General features: G+C 41.3%; 1 protein-coding gene across 2 annotated transcripts in view; it reads right to left on the bottom strand.

The window, feature by feature from the left end:
- Window positions 1–17,865, bottom strand: part of STAG1 (STAG1 cohesin complex component) — a 206,531-nt gene that overhangs the window by 71,654 nt on the left and 117,012 nt on the right. For both annotated transcript variants that reach the window (XM_084846851.1, XM_084846852.1), the window contains exons 4-7: window positions 15,606–15,770; window positions 12,116–12,212; window positions 7,212–7,288; window positions 6,631–6,835 (exon numbers count right to left, since the gene is read on the bottom strand). In XM_084846851.1, the coding sequence (XP_084702977.1) occupies window positions 6,631–6,835; window positions 7,212–7,288; window positions 12,116–12,212; window positions 15,606–15,770 (544 nt within the window). The remainder of the gene's footprint in view (window positions 1–6,630; window positions 6,836–7,211; window positions 7,289–12,115; window positions 12,213–15,605; window positions 15,771–17,865) is intronic.

The raw sequence follows: 17,865 nt of genomic DNA, 5'->3' as shown, positions 1-17,865 counted from the left end.
ATGTGGCTTCCTGTAACTTGAGCCCATTATTTCATGTCCTGCACTCTGGAATGATCGAGAAGAGATCCTGGCCTTCCTCTCTGTGACAACCTTTCAAGTACTTGAAGAGTGCTCTCCTATCTCCCCTCAGCCTTAGCTTCTCAAAGCTAAACACGCTCAGTTCTTTCAGTCTCTCCTCATAGGGCTTTGTTTCCAGTCCCCTGATCATCTTTGCTGCCCTCCTCTGAATCCTCTCCAGTTTGGCTGCATCCTTCTTCAAGTGTGGTACCCAGAACTGGACACAGTACTCCAGATGAGGCCTAACCAGTGCTGAGTAGAGGGGAACTAGTACTTCCCGGGATTTGGAAGGTATGCTTCTATTAATGCAGCCCAAAAAAGCATTTGCATTTTTTGCAGCCTCATCACATTGTTGGCTCATATTCAGCTTGTGATCTACAATTCCAAGAGCCTTCTCGCTTGCAGCATTGTTGAGCCAAGTATCCCCCATCTTGTAACTGTGCATTTGGTTTCTTTTTCCTAGGTGAAGAACTTGGCATTTATCCCTATTAAATGTCATTCTGTTGATTTCTGCCCAGCGTTCCAGCTTATCAAAATGACTTTGAACTTTGTATCTGTCTTCCAGGGTATTAGCTATCCCGCCCAATTTTGTGTCATCTGCAAATTTTATCAGCATTCCCTGCACCTCCTCCTCCAAGTCATTAACACAAATGATGAAGAGCACTGGGCCCAGGACTGAGCCCTGCGGTACCCTGCTCGTTACCTCTCCCCAGTTTGAGAAGATCCCATTGATAAGCACTCTTTGAGTCCGATTCTGTAGCCAACTGTGGATCCACCTGATCATTGTTTCATCTAGCCCACTTTGAGCTAATTTGCTCATCAGGATATCATGGGGCACTGTGTTGAAAGTTTTGCTGAAGTCAAAGTATATTACATCCACAGAATTGCCACAGTCCACAAGGGAGGCTACCTGATCAAAAAAATGAGATCAGATTCATTTGGCAGGATTTGTTCTTGACAAATCCATGTTGGCTTCGAGTAATGACGGCATTGTTTTCAAGGTGCTTACAGATGGATTGCTTTATCACCTGCTCCAGAATTTTCCCAGGGATTGATGTCAGACTGCCTGGTCTGTAGCTCCCAGGTTCCTCCTTTTTGCCCTTTTTGAAGATAGGGACAACATTAGCCCTCCTCCAGTCATCTGGCACTTCACCCGTCCTCCATGATTTCTCAAAGATAATAGACAGTGGTTCTGAGAGTTCTTCTGCCAGCTCCTTTATTACTCTAGGATGCAGTTCATCTGGCCCTGGAGATTTGAACTCATTCAAAGTAATTAGGTGTTCCTTGACCTATCAATCTCAAGCTGCAATCCTGCAACTTCAGCCTGTACTTCGCCTTTGCCAGGGGGGTCATAGACCCTCTTTCAGGAGAATACTGAGCTGAAGTAAAAATAGAGCACTTCTGCCTTTTCTTTGTCATCTGTTATCATTTTGCCATCCTTATTTAATAGCTGAACCACCATTTCTTTCCTCTGTCTTTTACTATGCACATATCTGAAGAAAGCCTTTTTGTTGCTTTTAGCATCCCTCACTAACCTCAGCTCATTCTCCGCTTTAGCCTTCCTGATGCCATCCCTGCAATTCTCTGCTACCTGCCTGTTACTATTCCTTTGTAGCTTGGCCGTCCTTCCACTTCTTATATATGCCCTTTTTTGTTTTCAGGTCATCTCTAAGCTTTTTGTGAAGACACATTAGCTTCTTCAGTTGTCTTCCACCTTCTTTCCTTGTTGGAATTGTTTGTAATTCTGCCTTTAGAATTTCCTTTTTTTAAAAACTCCCACCCATCTTGGACTCCTTTTCTCATTAGAGTCGCTTGCCATGGGACCTTCCTGATCATGTTCTGAATAATTGGCTTTCCTAAAATCCAGGGTACGCGTTTGGCTACACTCGGCTTTTGCTTCCTTTAGAACCAAGAACTCAAGTATAACATGGTCACTTTCCCCCAGAGTTCCCATAACTGCTACTTGATCCACTAAGTCATTTCTCTTGGTTAGGATCAAGTCAAGGATAGCCGATCCTCTAGTTCCCTCCTCTACTTTCTGTAGGAGGAAGTTATCCGCCACACAAGTCAGGAATTTCCTGGAGGGGCCATGTTTTGCAGAATTTGTCTCCCAACAAATAACGGGGAAATTGAAGTCCCCCATTACGACTACATCATGCTTCCTTGAAACACTGGCAATTTGCTTTTCAAAAGTTTCATCCTCGTCTTCTCCTTGATTGGGTGGCCGGTAGTAGACTCCGACTACCAGGTTCCTTTTATTCTTTGCTCCATTTATTTTAACCCAGATGCTCTCGATGGGGCTACCAAGCTCATCCTCCTGTATTTCTGTGCAGAGATATGTATTTTTAACATATAGTGCAACTCCACCTCCCTTTCTGTTCTTTCTGAACAAGTTATATCCTTCAATTGCTGTATTCCAGTCATGGAAGTCATCCCATCAAGTTTCAGTTACACCTATCAAGCCATAATTTCCCTCTCATATTAAGAATTCAAGTTCATTCTGTTTATTATTTATTTATTTATTTCATTTATATCCTGCCTTTTTTCCTCTAGCCAGGAACCCAAGGCGTCTTTTCCTCCCCTCTTCATTTTATCACAACAACAACAACCCTGTGAGGTAGGTGAGAGTCTGTGACTGGCCCAAAGTCACCCAGTGAACTTCCATGACCGAGTGGGGACTAGAACCTGGATCTCCCGGCTCCCAGTCCAGCACTCTCACCACTGCACCACGCTGGCTCTAGGCATTAGTATATAGACATGGAAGGCCATGTGCTTCATAGTCTGGCTTTCTTGCTACATGTTTTTGAAGACTATTATGGGGCGCTATTAGAGCTATTCTCTCGGTTGTGGTGCATAAGCCTTCATCCACTGTTACCCCAACTTTATGTCTCCCTCCCCCGTAGGATTCAGTTTAAAGCCCTCCTGATGAAGTTCTTCATGCTGTGGCCAAATGATACTACCGCTTGGCAGTATCATTTGTTCCCACATGGATGAGAAGAAAGGGATACCTGTCAGTGGGCTTTATGAGTGTAGGCAACCCTTCAGTCACATCTCTAATCTGTCCTCCTCAGAGACAGCATACTTGGCGAATCCATGGGTTTTCGCGACATACTTGGGTTTCAATCCCACGCAGTAAGGAGTCTTCCACCACCACTACTACTACCTGTTGTAGGCCTTGGTTTCATTGCCGCTGCTTGACCGACCTTCAGCCTCTTGCTTGCTCTCATGTGGGATCCCCTGTAATTCTTCCTCTGCAGGCTGTCCTGCAGTCTCATCCTCAAGTACCTGAAAACAGTTCAATAGTTCCACTGCTTTCACTAGTACAGAGTGGCTTCTAATTCTTCTGCTCTTTTCACCCCTTTCCAAGGAGTATCCTCTACTTCATTTTTCCTCGCCTCAGCATTTTCCTCTTCTGCCTCAGCTTGCTGTTGCTCTTCTGGCTTCTGTACTTCGCTTTGCTGCTGTAGTTACACTGTTCTGTCTAAGAACTCTTCGTCTTCTCTTATTCCCTGGAGGGTCACAACTCGCCACTCCAGTCCTCTTACTTTTTCTTCCAACAGTGTAATCAACTTGCACTTGGTGCACATGTAGGCCATCTCAGGCAAGAAAACAAACATTGCACAGACCTTGCAGGTCACCACCACTGGGGATTCTTTTCTGTCCATAGCCTCTATTCCCTTTATGTTTTTAGCTTCCTGATTGTAGTGGGATAGCCTGTGCTTTGTCTTCTATTCACTGGAGGTTAACAACAGAGTCCCACTGGTATGAAAGTGTGTGTTACAAGAAAAATAAATGACCCCCCCCCCCCCCGTTCACTTAATGGTATTTTCAGCCTTCTGTATGGTCTCCATTGCCTCATTCATTTTCGTATTGAACAACCATCACCAATGAACAGCAAGTCTACAATGTGAGTGTGTGCCTCCTGGGAACATCTCAGGGATCACAGCCAGGCATGCCTCCTAAGTGCTATGGAGTCAACCATTGCCTTAGAATCACAGTCTGCTAAGTGTCAGGATGCATTTAATCTGCTGGTGGGAGAGGCGCATAGCTTCACCTTGAAAACTCATGTCAATTCATACTTCTCTTCTGGCAAATGTTCAAATGAAGTCCTTACCTTCTCCACAAAAAGAGTTGGTATCAAAACATCGCCATCTGGAAGTCTGCAGCATGTGGGCCAACAGCTGTGGAAGAATAAATGCGTTGGCCAAGCAGATCAAGCCTCCTGTCTTCTTTGTCTAGTAGGGAGGAATGCAGTCTTGGGGATTTTCCTTGTGAAGCTCTATGGTATCATGGAGTTAGGCATAGGTGTCAGAAAAGAAAAATGGCATCAGATTCCAGGATCTTGTACATGTGTTCAAGGCGCTTCGAAGTTCGTGGTACAGAGGACAGAGTTTTCCAGGACCGCTGAATGGTCTGTAGTAAAGCAGACAACACTGGAATGGCTACAGGGGAAGTAGCCTCAAATTGAAAAACACGGGTTCTTCAGTGGTACTATTGGCTGCTGAGTCTCTAAGACCAAGGAGTGGGCCATTCGTAAGATGTGTTCAACAAAGGGCCATGTGTCTTCCAAAGGAGATGGGGAGTCTGGGGAACCCACAGCTGTGTCTGGAAAAGAAATGGACAGAGCAACCAAAGATAACAATCTTGAGTTGGATTGGTAATCCTCTGGAGCTAAAGTTGGTGATGTCCCCAGAAGCAGGTGACAGTGTTGTGGAGAGGTAGTTGCTGTGGCTGAACTCAACAGAGCCAATGAGGTGGTGTGAGTGGTATGGGCAGCAGGAGCTGCAGTCACTACTTGCTGCATCTGCTCTAGTAGCATAGTAAGGTGAGTGATGCCAAAGGGACCAAAGCTGCCTGTTGCATTGGCAAAGACATCACTACTTGTGACACTGGTACCAATCCTGTTGGTGGCACAGTGGGATATTATTGAACAGGAATAGCCACTTCGGAGATTGTTGTTGGTTCCAGTGGAGACTTGGACACCGTGGCCAATGGAGCTTAACATATCCAGTCAGATGGAGGTGGAAGTTTATATTGCATATATGGCTGATAAACTCTCTAGCATTTCTTCCCTTATGACCCCAATGTGGCTGGTCCAGAAAGTATCAGTGTGGTGGTGGTTCCCAGCAAGGTGGGGGGTATTGGTCCCAGGCACCATAGGTGGATCGAGACAGAGGTATTTCATACTATGAGGACCCCCAACCTCTCAGATTAGAGTGAGAACAACTGGGATAGGCGGAATCCAGAGAGCTCACACATGATTCCTGGTAGCAATGAGTAGAGGGTGGAGACCAGCTTCTTCTCTGTTCCAGTATGCTCCACAGATAAGGTTCTAGTGACACCTCTCATATCTTGCCCTCTGTTGTACCGGGAACCACTTACTGATCCTTAGGGGGACTTGATCTTGTCATTACCACTTTCGCCAGCCTTTTCAACACAGGTATGGGTGAACTTAATAGAGGAGAAAGAGGCGGGACAGATGCAGCCTGTGCAGGCACTGGTGCAGGTGCTGAAATTCCCAGCACAGGTGACTTCTTTTTCTTTGGCTTCAATTGGAGTGACTTAGTCATTTACTGTGTTTCCTAATTTTCGTGTCATCATTATTTTTGGTGATCAACCTGGTATGAGCAGATCAGCACAAGGTCCTTTAGAGGGGGATGGTACTGACAGTGATGTCGGACATGGAGCCGCTGAGGAAGCCGCTACCGAGTGGTCAGCATTCTAATTTCCCAAAGGAAAAAGCAAACAAACTGAGATTTCTTACAAGGCTACCAGAGTGGCAGTCAAAAAATAACCAGCAGACACAAACCCACTTGGGACATGCACACTGAGATGGAAGGGGATGGTTCCCACCAAAAATTCCTTGAACAGGGCTCCATGTAGGTGCAGAACCCGTATGTGTGATGCACAGAGACGACGAAGAAGAAGCAAGAGTTTCTGAACATAATGAAGGCATTATCACTTTATGATCTGGTAATTAGCAATTGTTTTCTACATTCAATTTGAACCAATGACTTCTATGACAAAAAGTAAAAATGGTTGAATGTTCCCTGCCTGCATTTCTAATATGTACTCACAGGCAGATCCTTTACTTGCTTCCCATAGAAGCCAGTAGAAGCCATTCACTTTTATAGTTGAAATATAGCCTGTCATGTTGATAGTTACTTTACAATTCAGTATATATAAAATAAAGTTCCTAGGTTCGCTCACACTATAATGTCACCTCAAGAAATGGAATCTAGGGTGACGCTATAAAGGTAGGTGCTGGCTCATTTTTATGGTTCCCATTTAGATGTACACCAAAAAGCAAAAACGGTAAAAGCTAGAGCAGAGTTTTGAGGGGACAAAACCTGACCCTTGCCCCATTCACTATGGTTACCAATCTTATCACCCACCACAGTAGAGTCCCCAAGTACATGTCTTTACTTTTTCCCAAATAAGTGAATGGCTGCCATTCAGTCTCATAAATAAATTGTTCTGAAGATGATAAAGGATCCAAATTCTTAGGATACAAACTTTACTAAAATGAAAACTTGCATGACTTTGGAAGTTTTGCCTTTAAGATGTACCTACCAGCAAGTGTACTGGTATGCCTGAAAGCTCGGACCTGCGAATCTGACAAACCAGTCAGAAGTGAGATCACTGTATCCATCATATATTCATCATAAATGATGCTGTATTGACACTGTCGTATTAAAACTCCTATAAATTCACAAAAATTTGATCGAAATTTTTTCCATTGTGGCCCAGGCATCGTAAGTGGATAATCGCCACTGTCCTGAGGGAACACAAAATACACATACTACATTTAACACATGTTCAGCTTTCAGTCATGTTGTCTTTTATCTAAAATATGGTATTTTTATTCTAAAGTACAACTTAAATTCCATCTGAATAATCTAAATGACCTGTGGAATTAGAGGCTCATCCATTGCATTCTGGGTATGCTGACCCCTGTGATTTCCCCAAATGCTGGAAACTTGACTGCGTAATTGTCCCCCACCCTTTCTTACCTAAAAGCATAAGTGACTAATTTATTTAGTGTAATTCCTTGAATATGTAGACCATTCATCATGAGAATAAAGCTCTGTTTGATCATTCCTTGCACACTTATACCTAAAACTCAAAACATTTCTAAATCTTTAATACTATACCTCATCAAATTCTTCAGTCATTTTCCTGATAATTTCTGCATTTTGCATGTTCCTAAACATTTCAATACGCACAGTGCCTGTAATAAAACAAGTAAGCATAATTACGTGTTTTACTGTATTTAAAGACACGTATCTTGATAATGCTGAACCATACATTAAAAAACATGATGGCAAAGTAGTCAACAATAAAATTTGCTAAGGACTGATAAGGATTCCAGAACAGATGGGTGGAAACTCCCACCAGGTGAACAGTAAGAGAGGACTTCTGTCTGTTTCTGGGGAATGTCACTATTAGATCTGCACACACATCTCATGAACTAGGGTAGGACACATTATCTGTCTGTCTTCTACATAGGCAAACTCACTGGAAATATCAAGTTTTGCTTCTCTTCCCCTTTTCCAGGCAGATTATCCTTCCTTGGTAATAGAAGGGAAATGTCCTGAACCCTAATCTGAACATCTCTTCACTGAGATTTCTGACCTGGTTTAGACAATAACACAAATTAATGGGATGTTTAACCCATCCATTGGCAGGACCATGCAGGAGTGAGGGAATGTGCTTCCTCCTGCATGCTCACTGCTTCCATTTTTCATCGCTTTCAGCAACCCATGGCTTGCTGTTGGGTTAAAACTCTGGGCTTGTGTGCTGCATCAAACAATCCAAGAACAGAGCCTTCCTGGATTGTTACTGAATGCGTGAACTGGACCACTATGTAAACTGGGCCAGAAACAAACCTTTTAGGTTAAATAAACTCAGGGAGACTGAAATTCAGACTCTTAGGAAGCTCCCTTAGCACCATCACATTAAGGCACCAGAGAGGAAAACAGTGGACATGGAAGGTGCATTCAAGAAAATGTGTCCCTCCCCTTGACCCTTTAAACTAAGGGTGAAAAGTCAAGGAGTATCCTAGACAACGGATGACATTGTTGAGTAATGGCTTTTGAGCCTAGCTGCGTAACCATGTACTTGTGTATGAAAATATACACAAGTGATGTTCCAATACAAATTTATCCAAAGGAATTTTACCCAAAAATCACTCATTTAGCTTCCCAAAAGATGTGTTCTACAGTAAGAGAAGAGGGAAACAAGATTTCCTATGTTATCTGCCATAACTTAGGAAATGGCTACATAACAACAGTTTAATAGGCCTTTCCTCTCCTCTTTCTTGCTCTAGGCTGTCTGGAGCGCCCTAGCTGCCTCTTAGAGTCCCCTCTGGTTGCCAAAACAAGACGCAGACAAAAGGGATTCTTTCCAAGGCTTTATTCCTTTACAACCTAATGATTCTTTCAGATGCTAATTGCCAGCGACTAAGCAAGGAACTGTATCATAGCAGAGTAACCTAAGCTCCATGTACACAGTTGGTCCCTGTTTGGAGAAGGGCAGGAAAAGCTCTGAAACTTATGGGCTAGGAGGGGAGGCTCCCGCCCTTACCCGTTGGGCATCGGGACGCAGCCATTCCCGGAGCGCCAAGCGGGCTGAGCGCCTCTTCTCGGAGCCTTCCACCTCGTGCCTCTCTCTGCGCTGGCGCCTTGCATCTAGCAACAGCTGCTCTCCCACTCTTTCGCTGCCAGGGTCACTATCTCTCTCAGGAATGTGAACTGGGGGGGGGGGCTCTCCCTGCAGCTGCACCTCTGAGAGAAGAGCGGGCTCCTCTCCCACGGGTTGTAGCTCTTCAGAGCAGAATCAGAGCTGCTTTGGAGCTCTATGGGCTCAGTTCCAACCCTGACATACACCTCAAAACCTGAGGAATACTTCTATGATCTGAAAGGTTACAGTCAGCATTTTAAATGTACTAGTCAGGCCAAACTGACTTATTTCACTAACCCAAGTACGTACGTCTGGGTCACACAACACATTTTGCTCATGCAAGCAGTCCCATCCTTCCCCAATGTATGTTTGCACAGACATATATGAAATGCATTAACTGGGCAAACCTGAATATGGCTGGCAAAATTGCCCAAGACAGGCCCAATTAGCAGACATGTACAGGGAGAAGGAGTCTGAAAGTTGTGCTTTAGCACAGAAAAGGGCAAATAAAAGCAAAATGACTAACTATACATGCTGAAGTCCAGCTTTCTTGATAGGCTCTCCTTTTTGCATGCTTAGAGCTTAATTTCAAGACCATGCAGACTTGTCAATTTCAGATCTTCTATATTTTTACTTCAGTGACATAACACTGAGCTCACTATCAATTTGATAACACCTCAGGCTCTGCTGCTAAACACTAGAAACACTCATCAGAGCTTATTTCTGCTAACATTTCTCTAAGCCTTCCATCAGGCAAATTTATTGGCGTCTCAGGCTTGCCTAGTCCTCCACTTTCATATTCTCCTCTAACTAGGTGACGACTCTATTTATAGCCTGGCAATCTGCCAGCATCTACATTTACCCCATGGAGGACAGTAGGCTTAGAATCAAAACTGCTATTCATAAACATTCAGACATTCTAGTTACCTTACTACATCTGGAACTATGAAGTATAAATGTGAAGGGGAAAAACTAATGGCAGTTTTACTGCAACAGTGAATGCAATATTAGTCCTGTGAGGGCCACATCTTGTGTTATAATTTCAAAACATGAATTAACATCCACAAGTCATTCCTGTTTCTGAAACTGTATTAAAACATATTGGCCCTGAACCAGTCAAAAAGCTATACGGTAAAGGCTGTGCACAAACAGCTAGATCCTTTTGCTTATGTAGACAATCCAGCAGTTCCCTCTGAACAGGCAATTCACATGTTAAACTACCCTGTACTTAAGAGTGCATTTAATGGTCTGGCAAGGGATTGCACAAGTCCAAGTGGAAAGAAAGGAGTTGGTTATGTGCAGAGAACTCTGCACTGTAACCATTATTAGAATGACAATACACACAACTAGAGGTTCTCACAGTTTAGAGAACTCCTCACTGAGCTTGTTGTATTTATTGCATTCTCAAAAGGCAGTAATTTACATGCATCAGATACAAAAGCATAGTTTTTTGCATCGTAGTTACAAACATAGTAACATAGTTACAAACTACTGTAACATAGTAGTTATACTCTTCTATATAATTGTTTGAAATGCAATCATCTGATAGCAACAATTTTCTTCTCTTTATATGATTAAATATTAGCTTTATCTGGTTTGAGACAACCTCTCACATCTTATTACACTGGAATTTCTTAAAGGTTTTTTAAAGCTATCATATTCGCAGAAATTATTGAATTTGGGGTAAAATGGAAACTTGTAATGCCTTTCTCTGAACATGGGTTCACTTGTGTAAAACTGGCTATAAGTGTTTTAACAGTTATGAGATCAAGTTCTTTGTCTATCATTTTCCTGTTTCTAAGACAGTATTGGTACTGAATTATTTATTATATAATTTTGAGGAACTATTCATGAGACTAAATGGATCTAGTTGAAACACAGTCCATTCTACTTTGTTTGTAAAGAACACTGTGACAATTATTGATAGCTAAATACTAGAAGCAAGACCAGCTACCAGTAATAGAAATGTGGAATCACAGAACATGGAACATGTTACTAATGTGCAAACTGACTTGCTTTCAGAGGAAAAGATAGAATTAGCTCAAGTGAAATCTTGCAGAAACAGTTGAGTCTCTTTATCAGGTATTGGAATTGGAACATGCAGTCTAGGAATGTTAGATATGAGGTACTGACCTTGATTTAAAATGCATTTATGGAAACATCTGTAGACTTAATTATTAATTTGTTTTTCCATACCTGATTATATTCTGTATGATGCCATTCATATAATTCAACAAAACATTTATTTTACAAAAATCCTTCAGCACTTAAAGGAAGATCTTTTATTAATTACAATTTACGTAATGCTACTAATCAGCATGTTTTGATAACTGATGTAATCAGTAAGGGTCAGGAGTTCAGAGTTTAAGATTTACCTGCATTTCAGTCAAAATAGCACTGTTAATCATCGTTCCAATTTTATTCCTAACAAATTTTACCCATAGCATAATACAGTTTCAGTTTTGAATGTGTACCCAATGCTCAAGAATGTGTGAAAATTTACATTAGAAACTATTCACTCTTAAAAGAGATAATGCTCATGAAGATTACTGGTATGTTTCTTTTGACTTTTCACAATGCCTTCTAATTTTGAAACCATAGGTTTATTAGTTTGTGTGTTTTGTCTCCCTGCACCCCAAGCAGCTGAGTTTGCCATTCCAATAAAGCCAAGCTTTAAGCTACATATTTGCAGCCAAGTAGATTTAAATCTTCTATTTTAGAGGCTTCAGAAATATCAAGCACTATTCCCCAGGCTAGAATTATCTCAGATTCTTACAACCTGTTTTTCCTTTAGCTGAAATCTGGCTTCATTTCAGGCATCTCAATTGATTTATTTTACTTCGTTTTTAAACAGAGTCTGCCTTTGACAAATATGACTCAGGACTAGATTTAACAGCATCTAAATGTGACAAATGAAGCACTAGAAAGGTCATAACCAAAGTTCTAGACTGAAGACCACAACATATCCATTTTGGAAGAATCATGAGAAGAGGAGAATGTCCTGTTTATGGAAAAAAAAAACTCTTAGCATCAGTAACTTTTGGTCATAAAAAATTAATTATCTAATTTTGAAGAGCAAGTTTTCTAACTGTGCAGAAAAAAAACATTAAGAAATGTGGCAGCCCTAGCTGCATTTAACTGGAAGTCTTTATATATTAACCAGTAAACCTGAAATGCATATCTAAGCTTGGTCATTAAACTTTTTCAAATCTCTTTCTTGATGACTATCAATACTTGAATACACAATATACAATGAATATATAAAGTCTGAGGTATTACAGTACATACTATACTCTCCTCACCCCCACCCAAATGCACAGGATGATGGGTTATACAGATTTAAAGCACTTCTGTAACAATGATTATTCATCTGTACCTCGACATCCTGAACACTGGATGAAGAAATTGATTAAATCCAGAAGAGCTATGTCCCTGTCTTGTTTATATGATTCAATCCAGTCATCCACCACAGACTGTCAATGAAAGAAAAGGAATATACAAATATTAATTTCAGAATTTTTATAAAACAGTTTTAATTGCATCTTTCAAAAGCAAAGATAAATTCAGAAGGCTCCTCATAATAGTCAACCTTGGGTAGACAGAGCCTTTTAGAACTGCACACAATGACTTGGTGCATCCACACATCACACTTAAGCCATGGGTTTGTATGACATGTATGAGCAGGAACAAGACATCATGAACCTTGGGCTCACACCCTTCCCCACATGTCCAGGAAGAGTTCAAAAGTGTTTGCTTTCATTTTTGGTTATTCATGCCATCTGGAGCAACAAACTGCCATTAACACTAACTGTGGTTCATTTCAAACAAGCCAACTTCCAAACATGGATTATTAAGCTGGCCTGTTGAAACTAACCATAATTAAGTGTTGGGTTCACAGGACACAGCAACATAGTTAGCTAAAAGCAGAGATGTGATAGTCTGAGAAAAACCAGAAAAAGAGGGGGAAACATAGCTTTCCCGCCAAAAACTCTTTTTCAACTTTTCTGATGGAAAATTTGGGAAACACTAAAAAAAAATCATATGAAATATTTTCTCTTTTGGAATGTTGTTGTTGTTCAGTCGTTCAGTCGTGTCCGACTCTTCGTGACCCCATGGACCATAGCACGCCAGGCCTTCCTGTCCTGCACTCTCTCCCGGAGCGTGCTCAAGTTCATATTCATTGCATCCGTGATGCTATCTAGCCATCTCATCCTCTGCCGTCCCCTTCTCCTTTTGCCTTCAGTCTTTCCCAGCATCAGGGTCTTTTCCAGGGAGTTTTCTCTTCGCATTAGGTGGCCAAAATATTGGAGCTTCAGCTTCATTATCTGTCCTTCCAATGAGCACTCAGGGTTGATTTCCTTTAGGATGGACTGATTTGACCTCCTTGCAGTCCAGGGGACTCGTAAGAGTCTTCTCCAGCACCACAGTTCGAAAGCATCAATTCTTCGGCGCTCAGCCTTCCTTATAGTCCAGCTCTCACAGCCATACATTACTACTGGGAAAACCATAGCTTTGATTAGACGGACCTTTGTCGGCAAGGTGATGTCTCTGCTTCTTACTATGCTGTCTAGGTTTGCCATAGCTTTCCTCCCAAGGAGCAAGCGTCTTTTAATTTCATGGCTACAGTCACCGTCTGCGGTGATCTTGGAGCCCAAGAAAGTAAAATCTGTCACTGCTTCCATTTCTTCCCCTTCTATATGCCAGGAAGTGATGGGGCCAGATGCCATGATCTTAGTTTTTTTAATGTTGAGTTTCAAACCAGCTTTTGCACTCTCCTCTTTCACCCTCAACAAGAGGCTCTTGAGATCCTCTTCGCTTTCTGCCATTTCTCGCTTTTGGAATGAGGGAAGTATTATTTAATAAAAGGTTTTACTTACTCAAAAAATGTAGTATGAAGATTTTTATGTAAGACAATCTACAGCATTAGAGAATAATTTCTATGTATACTGTGTACAGTTCAATTTTTTCAATATTGTTAGAAGTTTAACATCCAAATATGTTGCTAGTCCTTAACACTGAGACCATATGAGACTGCTTTTGTCCAGCTAATATACTTTCTCTTCTTTACTACTAAATTTGTGTTATTTATTTTCAACATTTATTTTTTCCTATTTTTCAGATGACTAAAACTAAAGTATATGTGCTTAGAATGCATAGGGTGGAGCAAACTGCAGCGCTTTCTCTCAAGAACTGGGTATATTCAGTTTTGCTTGTAAAAGAACTAAAGAAATTCATACTTTTGAGGCTGCAATCCCATGTACACTGGAAGTAAGCTCCACTAAAAAACGTGGGTCTCACTTCTAAGTAAGCAGGCCTATGATTGCATTGTAGAATTTCCTAAATATGTCAAGCACTACAATTTTATATGCTAAGATATAAATGATGCATTTTATGTTGCTAAAGCAATAAATTAAGGTAAGAAATATTTAATATATTTCAGTTTTCCACCAAATGTCCTTTTCCTCATAAAAAACAAAAGAAAAGTTTTCTCCATGGCTCCAAATTTTACAGAAATTTTACATCTCTAACTAAAAGTAGAAGTGAAATTTTCTGAACTCTGCCTTTCAGATACATAGGAAAAGGAAAGGGGAGAGGGTAGTGCATGAGCCTGAAGCTCACTGTGGTTTTGTGTTCTGCTAAACCATGGTTTAGCATGGTGAATTAACACAGTCACTGTGTTGACTGGGTTGAGGTTTTCTGTCAGGTAACTGAAGTTTAAATGTGTAACATCAACGCAGTTCATTTTGTTGAGGACAGACTTGCTTAGCATTACAATAAAAATTATAATAATGCAAAACTATTTTGAGGAATAGTAATCAGTCAAAAATAAAGACAAGTCATCTTTTAGTAAGTGTGCTTGTCTTCCTTCCATCACACACGTCAACTGGACAACTTAGGCATCAAAACTGTCTCCCATAGTTTGAGCAACTAATCTTATTGAACAAGCTCCTTTATTTTTCTAGTATGAAGCACACAGTATTCCAGTACCAAATCTCAAATTTAAAAATTCTTCCAGTATTTCTGCAATTACCATTTTGTATAGGTTAACAAAAGTTTCTTAGGGCCTAATGGTATTTTCTAAAACAGTAACACACCCATCTATTAAGTTCAACAGAAGGCCTATGCAGCCTCCTGCCATATGTAGATTCAGTTGTGTTGCTCTTCTGCAGTCTGTGCATGTATGTTAATCAAGAACATCATACGTGTACCAGCCCACATTCTCAGCCTAAACTCAAGCACTATATAAATGCTAGATACCCCATCCCCCTCGCAACTGAATTCTCAAAACGTTAAGAATCGCAGTAAATGTCAACAATTTGACATTTATATTTTGCATATAAACATATACCTAGGGAGCAAACTCTGTTCAGAACAATGGTGATATACTGGTCTTCAACCAGTAATCAGATAACCAAGAGGAATAAGTCATGAATACTCTTAAAACGAATTAAGCAGATGTTATCGCTATATAACCAAGATAAGTTACCTTCCATCATGAAAACCTTCTCCTGTAAAGCTGCAATAGCTGTAACAGTTGGTCATGCAAGTATTCTCACTGGGAGTTTACAGTGCTGCTGATTTAAATACTTTTGAATAAGAATAGGTGGGGCCTGATACTAGAGTAGTTTCCGAGAATGTACATTGGCTACCTGGTAGATTGCTATAATTAGTTCAATCAATTTAGGTCTTATATGTGCAAACCTCATACTATATCCTGCATATTACCCCTCACTCGAATGCAGGACTTAAAAACTTTCTACTAGATATCCACAGAAAAATCATTTTTAAATAATTTCACTTTAAAGTGCTAAGATATAAAATCCAGTTACTTTAATAGAAGCAACATAAGGCATCCATAATTTTACCTGCATAGCACTTTTGCCCATCTTTACTACTTCAAACAAAGTGACAGGTTCCCCTTCTCCATTCTGTTGTGGGTGGCCATTAGCTCTTCCTCGACCTGTTCCTCTAAGTCCAGTTTCAGAACGAAACTTTTCTGCTGGGGTCTTTCGAGGCTTCTTATTGGCAGACTGGGAAACAGAAGAGTAGGGGGAAAACATGATGCCTTTATATCACATCCAGTAACTTATGCTTATACTTGTGTTAGTGCTGAATAAAGAACAATGAAGAGCCTTAAGTTTTGAAGTCTCAGCAAGAAAACCAGCACATTTTAAATACTACTTTTAAAATGCACCTTAAGACAACAACATACCATACACCATATGCTTACCTAAAATACATTCTATTTCAACAGATTTAGATGTATTGGAGGGAGCAGTCCTATAGCTGCTAGTCAGCGGCTAGACGACCATTGGATATCTTGTTTTCTGGGAACCGACCTTGGAGCCTGCACTCTGAGGTTGGTTCCTGGAGAACCGACCTTCCCCCCTTCCACGCTGCCTCGCAGGCAGTGCAGAACAGTCTCGTGCTCCATGCTTGGAAGAGGAGCACAGAGCGCCCAAACCGGGGCATTCCAGGGCAGGGAAAGAGGAAATGCCGGTCTGACACATCCTATGTGTTGTCCAGCAGCCTCCTCCCCCGCTCCGCCTTCCCGCCGCAAATGCAGGGCAGGAGAAGTGTGGAAGGAATGATCCGTTCTGTGCTTCTCCTACCCTGCATTGTATAGGCGGTCACCTCCAAGTTTGGAGGCAGCTGCCTATCCCCATAGGATTGCGCCCTTATTCTTATTTTCATAAGCAACTTTGTCCATCTAAAAAGATCAGGATGCTTTAAAAAAATATAACAGACATGACACACAATGTACCTCTCCCAGCTCTTCAGTTGCACTAAACTGGAAGTACAGCAAAGCAATACTTTGTAGAAGAGGAATACTTTTGTATGGGGATTTTCACAAAGCTAAAGCTCATGATCACAACGTTTAAATATGTAAGACAAATATAAAAAGGCTGCAGAACTCAAGTTGAAAGGTTTGGTCATATATGTTAGGGCATTTTTCTAGCTACAAAACCCAAAGAGAGGAATGAAAAATCAAACAGAGCATAATGAATGTTACCATAAATGCTTTGTAATGGCCCCATTAGTTACAAATAAACAAATCTGAATCTTACTAGTACTGTATCTATTATCACTTGTTAAATTCTTTGAAAGATTGCATTTTTAGAAATGGAACATTTTCTGTGGAAAAATACAGCAGCTAAATCTGTCTATCCCACACCTCCAATCTAATTGATGGGCAGTCTCCTATATGGCTGCTGTACTTCCCCTTATTCCGTCACTCTAATAGGACCCACTGCTAGCACAATAGGAAGTTAGCGCTTCATAAAGGAACCCCAGAAACAAGCAGAAAAGCTCATTTCTGGATCAGGACAGCTGAGCTCCCTTCTGCAAGCTCCGCTCACCTGCCCTTTACCAGAAACAAGTGTTCCATAAATCATAGAGTTGGAAGGGGGCAATTAGGTCATCAAGCCCAACCCCCTCCTCAGTGCAGAAATCCAGTTTAAAATATCCTGGACAGATGGCTGTCCAATGTCTGCCTGAATCCCCCCAGCTATGGAGAGCTTACCACCTCCCACTGGCACCCAGGCAGCATAGGATACTGCACAATATCTGAAATGTTATCACTCAGTCAAACCATGGATTAGCATTGGGAATGTGCTATAGGCTCCCTTCTCGTTTGGTGTGTTTTGATTTTTCCCTCCACCTCTTTACTGATAGTAACCAAGTCTGCCATGACTCCCAAATCAAGGAAACTGAATCTGTCTCAAAGCAAACTATGGTTAGCAGTAACTGTATTTGTGTGATTCAGACATCATGGCAGATTCTGTTATGATAAACCAGGAAATGGAAAATTACCACACATGAGCAGGGGAGACTCCACAAGCATGTTCCTTATAGCCAAATTATAGACTGGCCATTACGTGTGAACCTGAACAATACACCTCAGACAGAATTTCTAGCTAGTCGACCTAAATCTAGCCTTTCCCCCCCATTGGTGATTTTTGTTCCTCTTCACCTTCCACAGCCTTGTTTAGATTCATCTTTGACTTTTTCTAGTCAGATTAATTTTAGTGTTGATTCTTGCAGACTCTTTAACCACAGTCAGGGCCTGCAGGAGAAGCCACCACCACCACCACCGGGGAAGAGGCATGCTTGCCACCGCTGGGC

This window comes from Heloderma suspectum, chromosome 3, assembly GCF_057233095.1.
Source record: "Heloderma suspectum isolate Gila_16-S chromosome 3, 16-S_ref, whole genome shotgun sequence".
NCBI lineage: Eukaryota > Metazoa > Chordata > Lepidosauria > Squamata > Helodermatidae > Heloderma > Heloderma suspectum.
Note: the sequence above shows the minus strand (reverse complement) of the source record. Positions and strands in the feature narration are given on the sequence as shown.